This window comes from Entelurus aequoreus, linkage group LG10 (assembly GCF_033978785.1).
Source record: "Entelurus aequoreus isolate RoL-2023_Sb linkage group LG10, RoL_Eaeq_v1.1, whole genome shotgun sequence".
NCBI lineage: Eukaryota > Metazoa > Chordata > Actinopteri > Syngnathiformes > Syngnathidae > Entelurus > Entelurus aequoreus.
Genome location: NC_084740.1, coordinates 36309729 through 36330544, shown reverse-complemented (window position 1 = coordinate 36330544; position 20816 = coordinate 36309729). Strand labels below are relative to the sequence as shown.

At 38.5% G+C, this 20816-nt stretch overlaps 1 protein-coding gene across 2 annotated transcripts in view; it reads left to right on the top strand.

Annotated features, from left to right (window-relative positions):
• The window catches only part of tyw1 (tRNA-yW synthesizing protein 1 homolog (S. cerevisiae)), an 82512-nt gene that overhangs the window by 19582 nt on the left and 42114 nt on the right, over positions 1-20816 (top strand). For both annotated transcript variants that reach the window (XM_062060662.1, XM_062060661.1), the window contains exons 9-13: positions 4475-4527; positions 4608-4726; positions 8349-8458; positions 12703-12880; positions 13520-13655. In XM_062060662.1, the coding sequence (XP_061916646.1) occupies positions 4475-4527; positions 4608-4726; positions 8349-8458; positions 12703-12880; positions 13520-13655 (596 nt within the window). The remainder of the gene's footprint in view (positions 1-4474; positions 4528-4607; positions 4727-8348; positions 8459-12702; positions 12881-13519; positions 13656-20816) is intronic.

The following is a 20816-nucleotide window of genomic DNA, read 5'->3' as shown; positions in this document are numbered from 1 at the left end:
GTGTTGCATCATCATTATTAAGAGATAATCAATTGTCTCATGAAGGTGTCTTTGTTTGCTGCTGTCTGCTACTTGGCTCATTCACCTGTGGAAGTCATTGAGCAGCCACTGGCAGCATTTCAGCTCCTGCTGCTGGTTCTTGCACAGGATGCTATAAATAGACATATTTTTTTTTTAGCCCAGTCCACCCGACGTTGACCTACTGGATGCAGTCGCCATTTGTATTGGAAAAGCATGAGAGCGCTGTCTTAATTTTAAACAGTTAGCCCTGCATATTCACGGGATTATGGTCCACAAAATAAATGATGTAATTCACCCATAAAATGTACATAATAGTTGGGGGTGTCCAAAACAATCAATTTTTGAATTATTCGGGATTCTTATTTGTAATGATTCTAAATCGATTAAAACAAATTAAAAATGGATAAAAAAAATTGAAAATAAAAATAATTTATGTTTTGAAAAATTGTCTTGTCCAGCCCTTCTGGCAAATCAAATTGTTGATGTAGATGATCATATCTGCTGTACAGATTTACTTTAGAAAAGGGAAGTGTTGGATACATTTTATAAAAGACATTTAAAAAAAACAAAAAAGTGTTTTCCTTTAATTATTAATATAGAAATCTATTTAAACTGTTTATCTATTTTATGGGGTGGATGTAGTTTATCATAAAACTTGCACCCAATGTTATTTAAAAAAAGTATTGATTTTAATTCAAGAATTGTTTTGAATTGAGAATCGATTCTGAATTGAATCATTCCCCCCAAGAATCGAATGGAATCGAATCGTGTGGTGCCCAAAGATTCACAGCCCTAATAATGCAGCAGCATACATATGAAATAAGGATGTAATGTCACCGCAAGATGGCGGCTCCCTGTTGGCTGCAGCGACACTATCTTCTACAGTCAACTTGATATATGATCTGAAATACCCGTAGTTAATGGAATTACAACGGGCACATTTTGGCGCCAATACATGTTACTGTTTTTTGTGTAGCAATGTTGTATGTGATGGTATGTGCTAGCTAATATGTTACTCCTTTTAAGTTGGAGCTCAACTCAACTAACTTGTACTTATAAGGGCTGTTTGCAACATTTGCACATATGCCTGGAGGGGACCAACTTTCCAATCTATTTTACACAGTATATCCCGCCCTCTCACGGCTTCTCGTACGTAATGACGTAATTACATTAGCTTTTGGTGTTAGCTCATAATAGCAATTTGGATAGCTAGTGTTCGCTGTCATTGAATGCATATTCCATCATAACAACGACATGACTGCAAATTGTTTGTTGCTTCTCTTGGACTACTTTTGTATGTGTGCACGCGCTCTCTGTGCATGTGTTGACGAGACTGGGTGAGTGACATCTGTAAAAAACAATCATTTTATTCGGGCCGGTAAAAAATTGAATTACATGAACTTTGCAATTGTGAAAAATATAGACAATTGTCAAATAAATGTGTTCTTTTAAACCACTAATGGTAACATCAGTTTGCCGATGGTGTTCTTGTTATATTTATTGCTTTGAAAAATGGAACTGTGAGGAAGTTGCAAACGGCACCTACCGTTTCTTTATCGTTTATTTCAGATACAGATGGATATCAAACTTTCAGGCCGATGCCAAAATAGACAGGGAGTGTAAAGATTTGACAGGCGAGAATAAATCTGAATTATTTCTTCCACTGTGTCCCGACCTCGCTCTTTTATCGGCGAGTCTGTGGAATAGGTGTCCCAAGAAGTCCCTCTAAACAACATTGCACAGTCCTAACTCTCCACAACAAAATGTTTTTTACCCAATTACCCGCGCTAGAGGCTAGATAAAACATGTACTGGCGGAAAAATTCAAATGACGGTAAATTTAAAATGGCTGTCAACCTGCTGTGTTGGAAAACATTTATGTACCTTTGTGTCAATTGCAATAGTGCTGTGCGGAAAGTACGTTCTGGCCTAGATGTGACCTTGTAATGGTTCACTCACTTTGAAAGTAACAACTTTGTTACAGTGCCCCATTTTTTTAGAGTTTTTATGTCATATGCTCTCCCCCTCCCCTTTTTGTGTCTACTCTCTCCCTCCCACCTTGTATTCAATTCCTCAGCGCGCATTCCATCCATACTTTCTACGAATGTGACCAGTGCCTTTTGAAATGCTCCAGCTTTTCAAATATATCTAAGAAAGACAATTTTGTTTGACTACTTGATTAGAAAAATTCCAATATACTGCATATAGTGGCCAATTTTGCTGTTTAACTTGAGTAGTCACTATAGACAGGTTTGACTGTATTTAGGCTTAAAATCTTTATACAAACATTTGTAAAGTTACAAAGGACTTAACGTTAGTACGATTTGCGGACGACATAACAACGTTTTGTTCAGGAGTGAACAGACAGAAGTTAATACAAATAATAACATAATTTCTTTTTAATTTTAAAGCAAAGTTTTTGATAAAAATAAACTATCTTTGAATCTCAGTAAAACTAAAATATGCTATTAGGTAACCACAGAAGAGAAAGTGAAACACATACAAATCAACGTAGTAGACATTGAAAGGGTGAAATTAATCAAATTTGTGGGTGTAATCATAGATAAAATTAACTGGAAATCTCATATTCAAAATATACAACATAAGGTGGCAAGAAATATTTCTATCATGAATAAAGCAAAATCACTATATATTTTCTTCTGCTCACTAGTGTTACCATAATCTGAGTTATTGTGTAGAAATATGGGTAAATAACTACACTTCATTCACTAACCTTGTTACAAAAAAGATCAGTTAGAATACGACATAATATTGGATATAGAGAACGCACAAACTCTTTTATTTATTAAATAAAAAATATTGAAATTTAATTATTTGGTACAATTTTGCACAAAGCAAACTATAACCTGCTACACAAAAATGTACAACAATTATTCCCAACAAAAGAGGAGAGATGTAACCTTAAAAAATGTGAATGCACGTACAACACTTTAGACCTTTAGCCTATCAGTATGTGGAATTCAATTATGGAATGGGTTTAGCAAATAAGTCAAACATTGATTGTACTATTTTGATGCAGTTTCAGAGGTTGTTCAAACAAATGTTTACAAAGTCCAATAAAAAACTCATGATAATCGTCTTGAACTTATCGAGAAAAATATATATTCTTTTCCTTATTAAATCATAACTGACTTAACTGTGTATTATTACTGTAAGAGAACTGGTGTATTTAGAATTCATTGAAATTGTTTTACAAATTGAGAACAGGAAGTGAACAAATTCGTTAGTAGTTGCTATGAAGTGGAAAATGGGTGGGATTTATTAAGCTTTGCTTCTTCCTACTCCTTTTTGGAAATGTTAAGAGAAATGAAAAAAATATGTGAACTATGTGATCTGTCATGTTGAAATTGCATGCATGTTCAAAATAAACTTCAACCCACCAAAATATTTTACAACATTTTTACGTATTTAGAGCCCCAACCTGCAATATACTTCCATGCATTTCTATGTTTTTGTTTGACCTTTAATGAATTAAATAAAAACAAAAATGGAACAATTTAGCCTGTTACTACCTACCTACCTTCGAAAAATTAACAATGAATAATCTTTAAAGTCTTTGTCGTGAGTGAACAATGTGAAAAAGGAGCAGGTTGTTCATGTCAAGCTTGCAGGAGGTTTGGGAGGAGAAGCGATCTAGGGTAGTGTACACTTTGATGTAGCAGCATATTCCAGGCCTTATTAGTGTGTCAAAAATAGACATGCATTATTTATGATGGTCTCCATTACTCGCATTAATTTGCTGTTCGTAGGTAGCCACGGAACGTAACCCCAAAATAGAATGGTTCTACTGTCTTTATTTCAGAAAGTGTAAGGAGAGCGGTCACACCAGACATATTTCTCTGGAGTGTGATTGCCTTGTGAATCTCAGCCTGACGCGTTCAACTTCTGTGGAAGCGAGCATAAACACTCCCGCCATCAAAAACGGCTATCGTCCCCTTTCCTACAAAAGCACAGCGGTGCTGAGATCAATACCTCCATTATGCAAGAACTGTGCAGTTCTGCGGGGAGTACAATTGCTTTGAAGAAACCTTTTCTGCCGCCTGCACATTTACATTCAAAGGGAATGTAATAATAATAATAATAATAATATTAATAATAATAATTATAATCCACCCACTCTGCATTTTGATGAATACCTGTGTAGTGTGCATGTGCTCGCCTTTGTTTTGTGTAGGTCGCCTCCCATTGAAGCAATTACGTCTCCCGTCCTGATTAAGCATGTTTCATTGAAGGAACATAAGCTGCTTGATGTATTGTTATGCCCTCTCTTATTTTCTAACATATATCATCTTCCCGTGCATTATACATCACTACGTCTCCAGGTAATGGATATGACACTATTTTTTTCGGCATTTAGGGCGTTTTGCAAATCCACATTCTTCATCTCGAAGAGCGTGTCTGTCTTGAAGTCTGGCCTGGTTCTCTCTGTGCAGGTTACAAACTGATCGGCAGTCACTCGGGGGTGAAACTCTGCCGATGGACCAAGGTACTGCACTCGGCTCAAACGCCAAACCCTTTGACACCGCCGAGTGTGCGATTCCTAACGAAGGTGCTCGTGTCATTTAGTCCATGTTGCGAGGACGAGGAGGCTGCTACAAACACACCTTCTACGGCATCGAGTCCCACCGCTGCATGGAGACCACCCCCAGCCTGGCCTGCGCAAACAAGTGCGTCTTCTGCTGGAGGTACGTGACTCCAGAATAATAAGGATCATTTTCTTGACTTGAATCCACTTTTACAGAACAACCATTCAATGTCAGCCTAATTTTCTCCAATTGAAGGAAATAAAGAATATCTCTGATCCAGCGGGTGTGGTAGGGAGGCGCTGCAGCCTCCCAGCTAAGCACAATAAGTCTTCGAGCTAACAAAGTAGTGAATGCCACCAGATTCTTTTTGGATTTGCTGAGAGAAGATGACAGAGGGGCTAGCCTAAATAAGCCATTTAGAGCAGGGGTGTCCAAAGTACGGCCCGCGGGCCAATTGTGGCCCACCGGTGTCTTCAATTTGGCCTGCGAGACGTCATGAGGTGTTTTCAAATTAATTTTAAATATCTGACAATTTGATTGCTGCAAAATTGATGTCATCTTATGGTCGACATGAGTCATGACACAAAACTAAATGCCACCAAAACAAAAAGTGAACACATATGGTCACACATAACACAACCTGCTCACTGAACTTTGTGGATATTATAAAATGTCCAGGCACCATTACACCCATATAAATCCACGACAATGCATGATGGGGAAAATGCAAAACACGATACATTTGGCGCATTTTAGCTGCTTGATATTTCTGATAACAAAACTTTTCGGATGTGGTCATGGAAGTAAACAAGGTAGGAGTCAAACTTTCACATATGCTTAATATCCAATTAGGTTCATTATTAGTTATATATCTCTTATATTAATATATAATGCGTGTGTGTATATATATATATATATATATATATATATATATATATATATATATATGTATATATATATATATATATATATATATATATATATATATATACTGTGTATATACTGTGTATATATATATATATATATATATATATATACTGTGTATATATATACATACACACACATATATATACATATGTATGTATGTATGTATGTATGTATATATATATACATACACACACACATATACATATGTATATATATGTATGTATGTATGTATGTGTGTGTGTGTGTGTGTGTGTGTGTGTGTGTGTGTGTGTGTGTGTGTGTGTGTGTGTGTGTGTGTGTGTGTGTGTGTGTGTGTGAGTGTGTGTGTGTGTGTGTGTGTGTGTGTGTGTGTATGTGTAAAACGCATGTATGTATGTATATGTATTTGTGTGTGTGTATATATATATATATATATATATATATATATATATATATATATATATATATATATATATATATATATATATATATATATATATATATATATATATATATATATATATATATATATATATATATATATATATGTGTATGTGTATATACAGTACAGGCCAAAAGTTTGGACACACCTTCTCCTCATTCAATGCGTTTTCTTTATTTTCATGACTATTTATATTGTAGATTTTCACTGAAGGCATCAAAACTATGAATGAACACATGTGGAGTTATGTACTTAACATACATACATTGAAATAACTGAAAACAAGTTTTATATTTTAGTTTCTTTAAAATTGCCACTCTTTGCTCTGATTACTGCTTTGCACAGTCTTGGTATTCTCTCGATGAGCTTCAAACCACCTGTGAAGTGAAAACCATTTCAGGTGACTACCTCTTGAAGTTCATCGAGAGAATGCCAAGAGTTATCAGCTATAGAGGTAGAGTAGCAGTGATGGGTACGAGACTAGAAACAGTCTGCAAGCCAAAATAGCGCTTAAACTGAAGCCAGATCCTAATTGAGGCTTTTACGATTGGATTTTTCGTAAAAGTGGAAGTAAAAGAGTGAATGGGAGAGTGAACCAGAGCCCTAAGAGATACTGGTTTAGTTGAGTTTGCTTTCATAACCAGCCATAACGGAAAGGGATCAAATGCACTGCTGCATGGAGACCACCCCCAGCCTTGCCTGCGCCAACAAGTGCGTCTTCTGCTGGTGGTACTTGATTCCACAATAAAAGGGATCATTATCTTGACTTGACTCCACACTTCCATTTTGCAGTGGAAGGGAAAGTAATCGATGAACACAATGCGGGTCGGTGTGTAGAATGAGATCGATAGCGTATCAGCAGCCAATTGATTACGACAATTAATGTAGTATGTCAATCACACCATGTCCTGTGCTCGCATAAGCAGCATTATTTGCCTTTGAGCAATAGTCTCCTGCGGAGATGGAAACAATATCCAACGCTAGGTGCTGATTCATCACTACGTTGGCGAGAGATGGGACTTTTGACCCAACCCCCCCGCATTTAAGCGCTCAAAGGTCGCTGCTCTACCTGTCGCCGCAGATACGCCATTTTGTCCCAAAGTGGCGATGAGGGGCGACAGGAAGTCAACAGTTCGAAGCCACAGCTGCCTCGCTGGCCACCTCCACACTGAGAATCACTGGGAAACGTGTGACATCACAGCGTCAGGCGGTGACATTTAGAAAAAAAAAGTGTTTAGAATTGCTTTTTAAAAATCTGACTTCAGTTTAGACTTTCCATATCCTAGAAAGGTGTTTCTAATATTGTAAGCCAAATTTTAGAAACAGCTCTCAGGGCTAAAGGCATACAGTGGAACCTCGATTTAGTTCTTGAACAGGCTTCGTAAATCTAAAAGTTAGTTTAGTGAAGCAAATTTCTCCATAAAAAAACATGTAAATATGAATAATAGGTTCCAGCCTCGACATAAGTCCATATTTGAGTGAAGGTTTATACACTTTGAACACAATACAAAATGCTATACAGTACCTCCAAAGACATGCACCTGGGGATAGGTTGATTGGCAAAACTAAATTGGCCCTAGTGTGTGAATGTGAGTGTGAATGTTGTCTGTCTATCTGTGTTGGCCCTGCGATGAGGTGGCGACTTGTCCAGGGTTTACCCCCGAATGCAGCTGGAATAGGCTCCAGCACCCCCGCAACCCAGAGAGGGACAAGCGGTAGAAAATGGATAGATGGATACTGTATAGCAAACAAACATAACAAGGATGTGATGGAGCAACTGTTTATTTATTAACAAGCTAAAACGACGACGACGACAAGCTGAACTTTGCTATATGCGCACACACACAGAAGTCCCTTTGGTGCCCTGACAAACGATCAGAAATCACAAAAATCCTTAACTTTAATAACCAAATTGCTACAATAATAAAAATTATAAAAAAGCAAAATCCACTAACCTCAACATCGGCAAAGGAGGGGCTGACGAGAAAGGAGCAGACAGAGGGAGAGAAGGGAGGGGTCGGGGGGTAGGGCCGTGTGTGTGTGCTATGGAAGAATCGCCCCTGAACGAGACGTAACTTTTTCCTCCCTGTAAATTTTTTTCTGAAAATTTTTTCAGAAAAGTCTGATCTCATCACAATTAAAAACTTGCTGTGGTACAAAGCCAGCTTCCTCAATCTCTTCAATACGAGCAAGCACAAGAGGACTGCCAGTGGGACACAAAATTAATGAATGTAGCGTTTGTACACAGAGACATGGTTCCCACACAGAGGCATAATTGGCGCACTCCAAAAGTTCGTATAGCGGAAAGTTCGCAAATAGAGGGGTTCATAAATGAAGGTTCCACTGTACAACCAATATTCTAAATTTTCACGTAGCTCTTCTATTGGATCTCAAGGTATACCTAATGTGTTTTTCTTTGTTCTTCACCCAAAGACACCACACCAACCCGGTGGGAACCGAGTGGCGCTGGAAAATGGACCCCGCTGAGAAGATCTTGCAGGAGGCATTGGAGAAGCACCAGAACATGATCCGGCAGTTTAGAGGTCAGTCATGCAGACATCGTAGACGCCATTTTCCTGTGACCAAAAGGAGGAAAAAAAACTTGTCATCAAGCAAGATTGTGAGATTGAAGGAAATTTTAAATTTTTTTTACAAATACACTGAAAAGTGGTGCATAAAAATTCAGCCCCCTATTACTTTGAATGACTAAAAAAATACTTGATACCTAAACATAAAGCCATAACTGCAATGGAAAGTTTTTAAACAAAACATACTGTAAGTGTTAGAGTTTCCCAGTCAAAGTTCAGACCTAAATCCAACAGAGAATTTGTTAGGGATGTGCCGATTGTTGGACTATTTCCGTGGACAAAGTATGCGTCTTTAAATGCCAATCATAAAAGCCGATCTCCTATTGCTGGTCCCCCGGTTAACAGAGGCTGATAACAGCTAATTGTGTATTTCCATACACATTGTGGAGCCGCTCCCCTGAGTTAGTAATCATCACATCCGTTGTGGCAAATAAACTACATTTCTTACAAGTTTTATCACTGGAGGATGAGGCGAAATATCTTACACACGCACTTAGAACAAGCTGTAACAGACAAGAAGCCATGCTAATCGCTAAGCTAGATTGAAACAACACAATAAATAAGTGTTTAGTAAACTTTAGGAAGTGTAGATAGAAGCGCGTTACAGAAAATGTAAGCAGATATTAGCAGGAAATTAAGAAGTAAATTGTCAAGAGTCAGACCTATATACAGAACTAGTCTAAATAGTGTGTTGATACAGTGGAACTTCGATTAACTAACCCCTCTATTTGCGAACATTCCGGTGTACGAACTTGTAGCCCGCGCCAAATATGCCTCCGCGTGCGAACAATGTGTCCGTGTATGAACGTTTCATTCATTTATTTTGCGTGCCGCTGGCAGTCCTCTTGTCCTTGCTCGTTTTGAAGAGATTGAGGAAGCCGGCTTCGTACCACAGCAAGTTTTTAATTGTGATGAGAACTGACTTTGTTGGAAAAAGTGGACTCATTTCACAGCCCAGCAGAAGACTTATCTGTTTTTTCTTGCAAGAGCGCACACACACACAGCCCCTCCTCCTTGAACCCTCCCTTCTCCCCGTCTGTCTACTCCTTACTCATTAGCTCCTCCTTTGCCAATGATAATGTAAGTGGATTTTACTTTTTAAAATGGTTATTATTGTAACAATACGGTTGTTAAAGTGAAGGATTTTTGTGATTTCTGATCACTTGTGAGGGCACCAAAGAGCCTTCTGTGTATGTGCATGTTGGCAGAGCAGCGCACAATTCAAGTTGTTGTTTTGGCTTGTTCATAAATAGACAATTCATCACCTCCTTATGTTTGTTTGATATACTGTACTATATATAGCACTTCGTATTGTGTTCAAAGTGTACAAACAAACCTTCACTAAAATATGGACTTTTGTCGAGGCTGGAACCCATTATTCATATTAAAATTGTTTTCATACGAAGAAATTTGCTTCACGATACGAACCTTTTGATTTACGAACCTTCTTCAAGGACCAGTTAAGTTCGTAAGTCGTGGTTCAACTGTATTGTTACACTGTCATAAGCACTCATCGTAAAAAAATACAGTTAGTACATGTGACCATCCCACACATGAATGTTCAGAATCGGATTTTGGCAGTGTAAAATGTGAATTGGAACATCCCTAGAATCCATGACAATATCTGAAAACTATTATTCACAAACACTTTCCTTCTATTCTCACTGAACCTTAACTGAAGAATGGGCAAACATTTCCTATTATGTGAAAGCTAGTCCAGGCTTAACCTATTCCACAAAATATTAACTCAAGAGAGCTGAATACTTTTGCACACCACACTTTTTAATTCATAAGACAAAAACAAATTATCTCGTATGATATTTTTCTTCAAATTTGTGTGTTAGTTTGTGTTGGTCTTTCACACAAAATCCCAAGAAGATACAGTATATGTTATGATTGTGGTAGCCTAGGGTTGTAGGGTATACTGGTACTAATAAAGTACTGCGGCACTAATGAACTAAAAACAGTACTATACTGCTTTTGAAAAATACCGGTACTTTTTTTTCCATCGACATGCTGGCATACAAGCCTTGGCGCTTGTTCGTCAACACACACACAAACTGCACTTGTTGCATGAAGAAACAGTGTAAAGACAAGATGGATAATGGACATATTTTGGCTTTAAACGTAGCGATAAAGGTGGAGCTATAAACACTGAAGCGCTGCCCTGCAAGTGGTGCTTTAAAACATCCATCCATTTTCTACTGCTAGTCTAGACTGACCATATGTTATCTTTTCCCCAGACATGTCCTCTTTTGCGGGCCTGTCTGGACTGTCCGGGCGGAGTTTCTTAAATGCCTCAAATGTCCGGCATTTTGAGTTAGGGTTGCGTGTATTTTCAATGTACGTTCAGGGTTAAGAAGGGGTTAAAAAAAACCAAATTGTACGCGCAGCAGCATTTGTGAGGGAGGGGCAGAGACAGAGAGAGAGAGAGAGTTATGATAAACGCGCATGCGTCGCCAGGCTCTGCTTTTTATCCATAGATTTATCAGATTTAATTTTTTACTATCTATAGCAGGGGTGTCAAAAGTGTGCCCCGGAGGCCATTTGCGGCCCACAGCTAATGTTTTAAAGGGCCACGGCACATTCTAAAAATACTATTAAAATAAACAAAAACATAACAAAAGTGAAATAAAAAAGCTTAAAGGTGAAATGTAATTTAGAAAAAGTTGCAATGTTGACGAAGAAAACAACGCTGTTTTTGTTTTTCTTTCAAACTGTCCATTGCTCAAAACATAATATTGAATCAAAATCAATGTTGTTATGAATTATTGACCTATCCAAGGTTCCCATTACTTCACATCAAATATTCCACTTTGAAAAATATTTTTGGTGGAAGATTTTGCATATTTTGTCTGTTTGCCATAAAAAACATAGTTTTGTTTGACAAAAAAGGGTGGAAAACAAACAAAAAAACAACATAAAAAAAACTAAAACATTTTGAAATGAGGAATAGATCTGAAGTTGATGTAGACTCAAGAGATTTAAGTGTTAAATATAAAATGTATGTATGCCCTGGCACACCATTATCATCATTTCATGACCCAAGCAAAACACTTTTTACACTTTTATACTAAAATAAATACACCTACAACTTATTAAATAAAAACTACCAGGAGCGGTAAAGTTTAGATCCATGAAGGAAAGAAGAAAGTGAATGAATGTTTATAACTGAATACATTTACATATGTATACAAATTTGTTTTCTTTTTTTATTATTTTATTTTAATGAATTAAGTAACGTTTATGACAACCTTTTTCCAAAACACAATATAGAATGTGAGATATAACAGGATAATGCATACGTTTATAATTTTTTTTCAAAACACTTACAAAAAAGTGGGGCCCCAAAAATCTACTGTGGGACCCCATTTTTATGACTTGATGGGTCCCTACTCCCTGGGACCCCATTTTGAAAATTCCTAGCGCCAACACTGCTGTCAACAGAGGATAACAAATGCTTTATTTAAATAAATATATTATTTGTAAAGCAAGTTCGAGTATCATTGGCAAATTTTCACCTAGTCCCGGCCTTGGCGTGCTGCCCGCCTTGGCACGCATATATGTGTCCTCTTTTTGGGATTTCAGAATATGGTCAGCCTATGCTAGTCCTCATAGCTAGCTAATAGCTAGCTAGCTGTAGTGTTTTAGCTACTTCTAAATCACTAACCCTCGCCTCCATTGCAACAAAGACATTATGTTTCTTACAAATATCATTCCTGCAGGACAAGGAATAGCTAAACATGCCGCTAACGGCAAGCTAGCGCTCCTGAATGTAAACAAAAGGATGGGTCCGCATATATTGTAACGATATCAAGTACAAGAGCCGTATCTAGTCGATACTACAATGATTACATCAAGATTCTTTATCATCAGAAAATGTTGTTTCCTCTTTTACATTTTTATTATGTTTATAAACTCAGGAAATACGTCCCTGGACACATTAGCACTTTAAATATGACCAATGTATGACCCTGTAACTACTCGGTATCAGATGGATACCGAGATGCTGGCAGCCTGGTAAACGAGCTGCCCCGCTGCTGTTGTTCATGTTCTAACTATTGGAGTAAATTCAATATACTTCTCCTGTGCGATTGCATCATGCACACAAGCGAACGTGCAGGGCAGGAACTACCTTCTGAGTTTCATTGTTACAGTTTGAAGAATAAAACAAGGTCAAGCACCACTCTTTTGTCCAGGTGTCCCCGGAGTGAAGGCAGAGCGCTATGAGGAGGGCCTGTCAGCCCGGCACTGTGCGCTGTCGCTGGTGGGCGAACCAATCATGTACCCTGAAATCAACGACTTCATCCGCCTCCTCCATTCACGCCACATCTCCAGCTTTCTGGTCACAAACGCTCAGTTCCCAGAGGAAATCAGGTAGCTGCAAACACCACATTTGTTAGGACTCTGCCTCTGAACTTTGCAGCAGGCGGTGATGAATTGGGATGAAGAACACATCCAAGTGTTTGCTTGCTTGCAGGAATGCTCAGTTTTTTTAAATTAAAGTGCAGCTTGACCTCAAACCAGCAAACTTTATCCGCACTGCTTGAGGCTTTCAAACAGCCGCAACAAAACAAAAGTGAATTTACATTTTAAAGCGCTTTGAGCAGAACAAAAGTTCAACAAACTTCCAGGGCTTGAGGCTTTGTAACATTTTCCAGTATTAGATAGTTTTTTTTCTAATTCCTTTTCATTTTGAGCAAAGGCTCTCATCTTATCTTCCTAATTCCTAATTCTGAATGCTTTGTGGCCATGAAGTTATTTGAGTAAAGAGTGTTTAATTCATGCCTTTGTGCGGTGAGTGTTTTTATCTGCTGTGTGAGAGAAACACGACTTCTTTTAAATGCTGCATGGCAACTCTAACCTCCCGCCAAGCGACTCCACTTCTACATCCTCTTTTACACAGAGCTTCCCTACAGGCACACTAACAATGGCACGCACCAACAGCAGCTGTAGAAAGCATTCATAGATGACAACAACCATTCAAATAAACACTAACTGTGCACGTACTTCCAGGACCCTTGTGCCAGTCACCCAGTTATACGTGAGTGTGGATGCCAGCACCAAGGAGAGCCTGAAAAAGATCGACAGGCCGCTCTTCAAGGACTTCTGGAGTCGCTTCATTGACAGCCTCAAGGCCTTGGGAGAGAAGGTAAGCCCACCCAAACGCTCCATTAAAAATAAGCTTAGAGTGTACAGGCATTATTTTAAGTTACATTTTAGCAGTTTTAAGTGTGATGCCAACATGCCAACACGTCAGGTAGTCGGCTGGGCATTTTGACGTATATCGGTATCTGTCCATTTTTTATTTTATTTAACAATTACAAAAGAACTACATCAGCAGACACAATATATTGCTTGGATTTTACTGACGTCACGTGAATTTGCGTGATGCTCTATTCTCAATGGGTAGTAGGCACCATTTAGCCTTTTCACGAAGAAAACATGCCCTATGCTTGTGTTGTTTTCGGCTCTACGAGTCGTTCAAATAGCGAAAAGGATTAACGTTTCTTCAGAGTTCCTTGAGAGGTAATCAAAAAGGGCGGAAGAGCGCAAGATTTTACAAAAGGACGACAAAAGCATGCAGCTCACACTCCAGCCCAAGCGAGCAGAGTCGAAGAATGCATGAGTTTGCAGTGATCACTTCATTAAAGGTTTGTTTGATATACTTTTAACGGTCATTATTTCCCATTTAAGTATTATCTTGATATTATTAGGATTTCTTAAACACATGTATGCTACAAGTGTGAATCTTTCAGCACATACACAATGTTGACATCCATAGTTATATTTTGATAAAGATGCGAAAAACACGCTACTTCTAAACGGAGTGTGCAACAGCAACAAACATGGCAGTAGACGCAAAGTTAAATCATGAAATGCAACCTTACCCGAGCAAAAACTACGCATCTTTATCCGGGAGAGTCTTGATACCAATTTCCTTGACCCAGCCACACACAAAGAAGTTGTAGACCTCCATGCTTTTCCAAGTTTTCATCTGTTTGGTTGTGTAGAATGATGTCTGGAGCACAATAGTTCCATATTTCTGAGAACGCGACAGATGCATAATCCTTGATATCACTCGACAATAAAGTATAGGGATCTATTCCATTGCATTGTTCGATTTTTTGCTTTTATCTTATTTTGTACTCTGATAGTTCACACGCTGCTTGGTGTACAACAGGCATCTTAGCTTCGTTGCCCACCACTGGTTTTCACTTCCGAGAAGAAGTCACATGTCAGAACACAAGCAATACACATATGATACAAGTATTTAGTATTTTTTTAAATTCAAGTCGATGGTTATAAACAATGAGAATAGTTTCCTTCTTTTTTCACTGCAACACTTGTGCGGCTACGCCCACCGCCCCCTTGATTTTGTCATTCTCGTTCAGTGTTGGTCTTTTGTACATGATGTACCGCTTTCAAAACTTCCATATTTTGCTGGGAAATCAACTTTTTTTCCTCCTTTTCCTTCTTTTCCTTCGTCTTACCGGTTCCGTTTTTGTTTTTTTTTGCTTCCTGCAACGATCAAGCCTCTGTCCGCAGGAAAGAGTGTGGGCTCATTAAAGAGTGTCGTGTTACATGATTCAGTCAAATAACAACGCAACATACATGGATAGACGTTAAGATGACAAATAATATATTCCTGCCAAAAATCTAATTTTTGTGTAAATATATTGACAAATAGGAGACCTATTATGAAAATAAAGAAGAGGCAGCAGCTCACACATTCTCATACTTTCTGCAACATCCAAGAAGAAATTATGTCTGCCATCTTGAAAGATGTCTCAACTGTAATCTACGTTAAGGAGCCTACAATTTATTTTATTTAAATGGTCGCTATATTTCAGGGTTCATCACGAGGAAACCTTACAATGTATAAATCCATATACTGCTATAAAATTGTATAAAATCGAGTAAATGGTGAGATTTAAAGAAATCCCATATTCTTTACGAATTTTCCGAGTAGATTTTCCACATTTTGAAATGCAAATGTTAATGCTTGTCTTAAAAAAATGTAATAAAGGTGTTTGTGAAATTCTCTGTTTTTTTTTTGCAGCTAAATTGACCACAACATTAGCGCCACATTAAACATTAGACTTAGACTTAGACTTAGACAAACTTTAATGATCCACAAGGGAAATTTTTCAACACAGTAGCTCAGTTACAATGATGGAACGTGTAACATTATGTCGCTACTGGTCCGACATTTCCTCAAAAAAGGATTTTTAAAAAAACAACTTAAAGCCTTGTCCAACTGTTTACTGACGTATACTATTCATTTTTAAACAACTTTTACCACAAATATGTATCTGTTCCAAATATTGGTTATCAGCCTCCTTGGCTACTAATAATCGGTAACTGAAAAAATATTGGTCGATCTCCAATGTGAGGACTTGTATGGTGACGCTGCTGTCTTTGACGGTCCTCGGACTGAGATTCGCTGACATGTCTTGTGACGTATCATGTACGATGGGTTAGTGCAACTTAAAAGATGTACTTTTGGTTAAAAAATTGCTCAGATTTTGCAAAATGTCGTCAAACTGTGGCCATCATAAAAGCTTGATTAGAACAGACATTTCTAGTCACAACTTAAAACATTTGTATGCACGCACAACACTTAAAACTTTTAGTATAGCAGTATGTGGAATGGGGCAGCACGGTGGCACAGGGTTTAATGCATGTGCCTCACAATACGAAGGTCCTGAGTAGTCCTGAGTTCAATCCCAGGCTCGGGATCTTTCTGTGTGGAGTTTGTATGTTCTCCCCGTGACTGCGTGGGTTCCCTCCGGGTACTCCGGCTTCCTCCCACCTCCAAAGACATGCACCTGGGGATAGGTTGATTGGTAACACTAAATTGGCCCTAGTGTGTGGATGTGAGTGTGAATGTTGTCTGTTTATTTGTGTTGGCCCTGTGATGAGGGGCGACTTGTCCAGGGTGTACCCCGCCTTCCACCCGAATGCAGCTGAGATAGGCTCCAGCACCCCCCGCAACCCCAAAAGGGACAAGCGGTAGAAAATGGACGGATGGATGGAGTATGTGGAATGAAATTATAGACTATATTAAGCAAAGAAGTCAAACAAAATACTAATATTATCCACTTTAAGACACTGTTCAAACTCAAAAGTGTTTAAAAAGTACGAGGAAAAATAATTCTGATAAACATTTTGAACCTTATTGAAAGGGAGATAATCTTAGTCATCTCATTATGTGATTTATAACTCACTTACCTATTTATAATAATTGTATTATTAATTGATTTAAAATTGATTACAGGAGGAGAACAGGAAGTGAACAAATGTGTTAGTAATTGCTATGAAGTGGAAAAGGGGTGAGATTGAAAAAGCACTGCTTCTTCCTACTCCTTTTCAGACAGTTGTAATGAGAAAATGGGAACGTCTGAAATAGACTTAACAACATAAATATTCTAGATAGTTGGAATGGTATCGTTTACATAAATATTGTAGATAGTTGGAATGGTATCGTTTACATAAATATTCTAGATAGTTGAAATGGTATAGTTTACATTTGAACAGATACGAGCACCAACCGGAAAAGCAGTGCCAATGCTACTTAAACGGTGCCTCAACCGCTAGTTTGTGATTTCTGATCGTTTGTGAGGGCACCAAAGGGAGTTCTGTGTGTGTGTGCGTGTGTTGTCAGAGCAGCGCATGCAGGACAGTTCAGCTTGTCCTTGTTTTTGTTTTAGCTTGTTAATATATACTGCTATTAAAACGTTCTCTTATTATCTTATCTCTCTTATTCGAATGGAATTTTGTGAAAGTCACGTTGCATAGACTAGTAATTGTTATTATTCAACAATGTAAATGAACTGATAACTAAGTAATACATTAAAAAATTAAAAGTTAAAATCCACAACAAGTTGTCTTAATTATTACAGCAATAAAGAACATATAGAACATGCAAAAAGTAACTTTTGTGTTGTAACATTGATTCATGTTTCATGGGTTCATGAATGCAACCTCATTGGCTGTAAGAGTCATTGGTGCACAATGAGGAAGTGTTGTGGTGGTGGTGGTGGGTACTGGCTAGCGGTGCTATGAGGGTTGCTGTTGGCGTGTTAAGGTCGACAATGAAGTTTAAAAAAGCGCATCAGACTGTGTGCTTCTTTTGGGACGCTACATTATTTACAAGGTGTTACTACAAGCACTTGTTGCAGGTGGCTGAGACTGCATTCATTTAGCCCTAAAAGTTACTTATTTTTCTGGTCTGGTTACTACTACGTTGGCACTGGTGCCATTATGGAATTGAGTTTTGGTGCACATCCCTCGTCTTACAAGTGTTAAAAGATTTAACGCAATGTTTTTTGTGTAAAATGTTAACTGTGCTGCAATACCAGCGTTTATATTACTCCATACATTTTTGGGGAGCGTTTTAAATGAAGCATTCACATGCAGTCAGAACCTGTTGTACAAAGTATTTGCAAACACCTACTTAGAGACGTGTTAATCTCAGTCAAATACAAATGGCAGACGTACAAAAGACGTGTGAGACGGTAAATGTCAGAACACTTTGCTCGCCTTTCGAGCCACTCTGCCTTTCATTGATCCGCTTAAAACGTTGACTTCGTGTCTTCCTTCCAGCTGAGCCTCTGCCAGCGTGCGGCCGTGCACGTTTCTATTTACAATGTATCGCTGTCCTGCGGGACTACTTGGATAAAGGTCGGACTCACTGACCTCACTGGCCTTTTGTCGCTGGAGAATAGAAGTAAAGTCCATTATCACAGCCTGCGTCCTGCAGACGGCTTTGCCCGCGAGATTGAATACTCTGCAAGTGAGGAGGGCGTGGTAATGTCTGGGTGCGTTTCTTTAGCGCTTCTTTGCTGAGAACTGTCATCAGCCTCTTTGATTTCTGACGTTGAGCAGATTGTTGACACGTCTATCATGCCTCAGCTTGTCAGACTCCAATCACTGATGACTGATTGGCACTTTCTTACTGCAACATCACACAACCCCCCACTAGTGTTTTGGGCATACACAACTACTGTGGAACATGAATGTTTTTAGGCTGCTTTGCTGCATCTGACACAGGCATTCTTTATTCTGAGCAGGGCACAAAATGCAGCCAAAACGAAGAATAGCTAAGGGGGTACATTAGATCATTCTGACGTGGCGTCCTATGAGCCCAGATTTAAATCCAAAACATGCACACTGGAGAAAGGCACCCATCATACCTCAAAAGGAGTGGGCCAAATTACCTACAGAGAGGTGCAGGAGTCTCATTTAGAGTGGCAGGAAGCGCTTGATTGCTGTAATTGCTTCAAAAGGTTGTCCAACAAAAAAACAGGTTGAAGAGAAACTGCACTTTTTTGGGAACTTTTTCAGTCATCCTTATGTAAGACAAGAACAGATGTCTTTTCCTTTCATGTGTGTTCTAAATCGCTAAAAACTGCGTGCTAACAACCTAGGTTATGGGAATTCTACTATTTTGCCGATAAAGCCATGGGTGCAACAAGGAATGTCCGATAATATCGGACTGCCGATATTATCGTCCGATAAATGCTTTAAAATGTAATATCGGAAATTATCGGTATCAGTTTCAAAATGATCTGTATCGGTTTCAAAAAGTAAAATGTATGACTTTTTAAAACGCCGCTGTGTACACGGACGTAGGATGAAGTACAGAGCGCCAATAAACCTTAAAGGCACTGCCTTTGCGTGCCGGCCCAGTCACATAATATCTCCGGCTTTTGACACACTCACAAGTGAATGCAAGGCATACTTGATCAACAGCCATACAGGTCACACGGAGGGTGGCCGTATAAACAACTTTAACACTGTTACAAATATGCGTCACACTGTGAACCCACACCAAACAAGAATGACAAACACATTTCGGGAGAACATCCGCACCGTAACACAACATAAACACAACAGAACAAATACCCAGAACCCCTTGCAGCACTTACTCTTCCGGGACGCTACAATATACCCCCTCGCTACCTCCTACCCCCCCACCTCAACCTTCTAATACTCTCTCAGGGAGAGCATGTCCCAAATTCCAAGCTGCTGTTTTGAGGTATGTTAAAAAAAATAATGCACTTTGTTACTTCAATAATAAATATGGCAGTGCCATGTTGGCACTTTTTTCCATAACTTGAATTGAAGTTGTTCTCTTATTTTGGAAAACCTTGTTACATTGTTTAATGCATCCAGCGGGGCATCACAACAAAATTAGGCATAATAATGTGTTAATTCCACAACTGTATATATCGGTATCGGTAATTAAGAGTTGGACAATATCGGAATATCGGATATCGGCAAAAAAGCCATTATCGGGCATCTCTAGGTGCAACCATTAGTCACACACAACTATATTTGTTGACAGTAGTTGTCTACAATGTTTTTACGGGAAAAAGCGGGTCCGCATTGCCACTCGCAAAAACATCACCAGTGCTAACAAATAAAGTTTGAGAACATTTCTTCCTATTCCTGTTAAAAACATGAATACTTTGCTCACTCTGCAAAAAGCGGACCTTGTTTTTATGGCAGTACATCAGTGATACCCAAGCATTTAAAGCAGAGGCATGATGTCGGACGTCTGGAGAGAGGATGTGGACTCAACTTTGGTAAGATCGTTTGCTTGTGCCTGCTAGCTAGCTAACAAGTGTGAGACGAAGTTGTGTGAAAAAAACCTTTTAACTATTATTTTAGCCAAAGTCAGCCAGCTAAACTTTGTCTACATCACTTCAGGTACTTTTTAAAGCAGCCTCAATTTACAATGCCGTAAGAAAAGGCACAATAATGAACACTAACCGTTTAGAGTGCGAAAACTGCCAAAAGTTAATCAATAGTCAAGATATTTGTGTGCAGATTTTTAAGCATCATCACAAAATGTTTTTTTTTTTTAAGAGGATGTTAGACTTGGTGTTTTGTTTGTTTTCATTTATGCTATTTTAACTATTCTTAATACATATACAAGGTTAATTGTTATTTTTAGCACTTTGCCTTTCCTTTCTTGTTAATAAATACATTTCTATAAATGAATTGTTGCAGCTGAATGAGCAGCACAGTTACAGTATAAGTGAATATTTATGAATTAATTAGTCATCTTTGTTGTTCGTAAGCACATGCCTAAAATAACTTAAGCTGCATTTAAAAGTCGATGGAAAAAATGTGTACGCTTTATTATCTAGTCAACTAATCGTTAAGGTAATCGTTAGTTGCAGCTCAGCTCTGACCTGCATATTAACCAAGCTATGGCGACATTGTTATCGTAGGCGTTAACACCGAGGCACGACTTGTCTTGCCCACAGCAGCTCAGGCCACTATTGAGAAGTAATGCTAG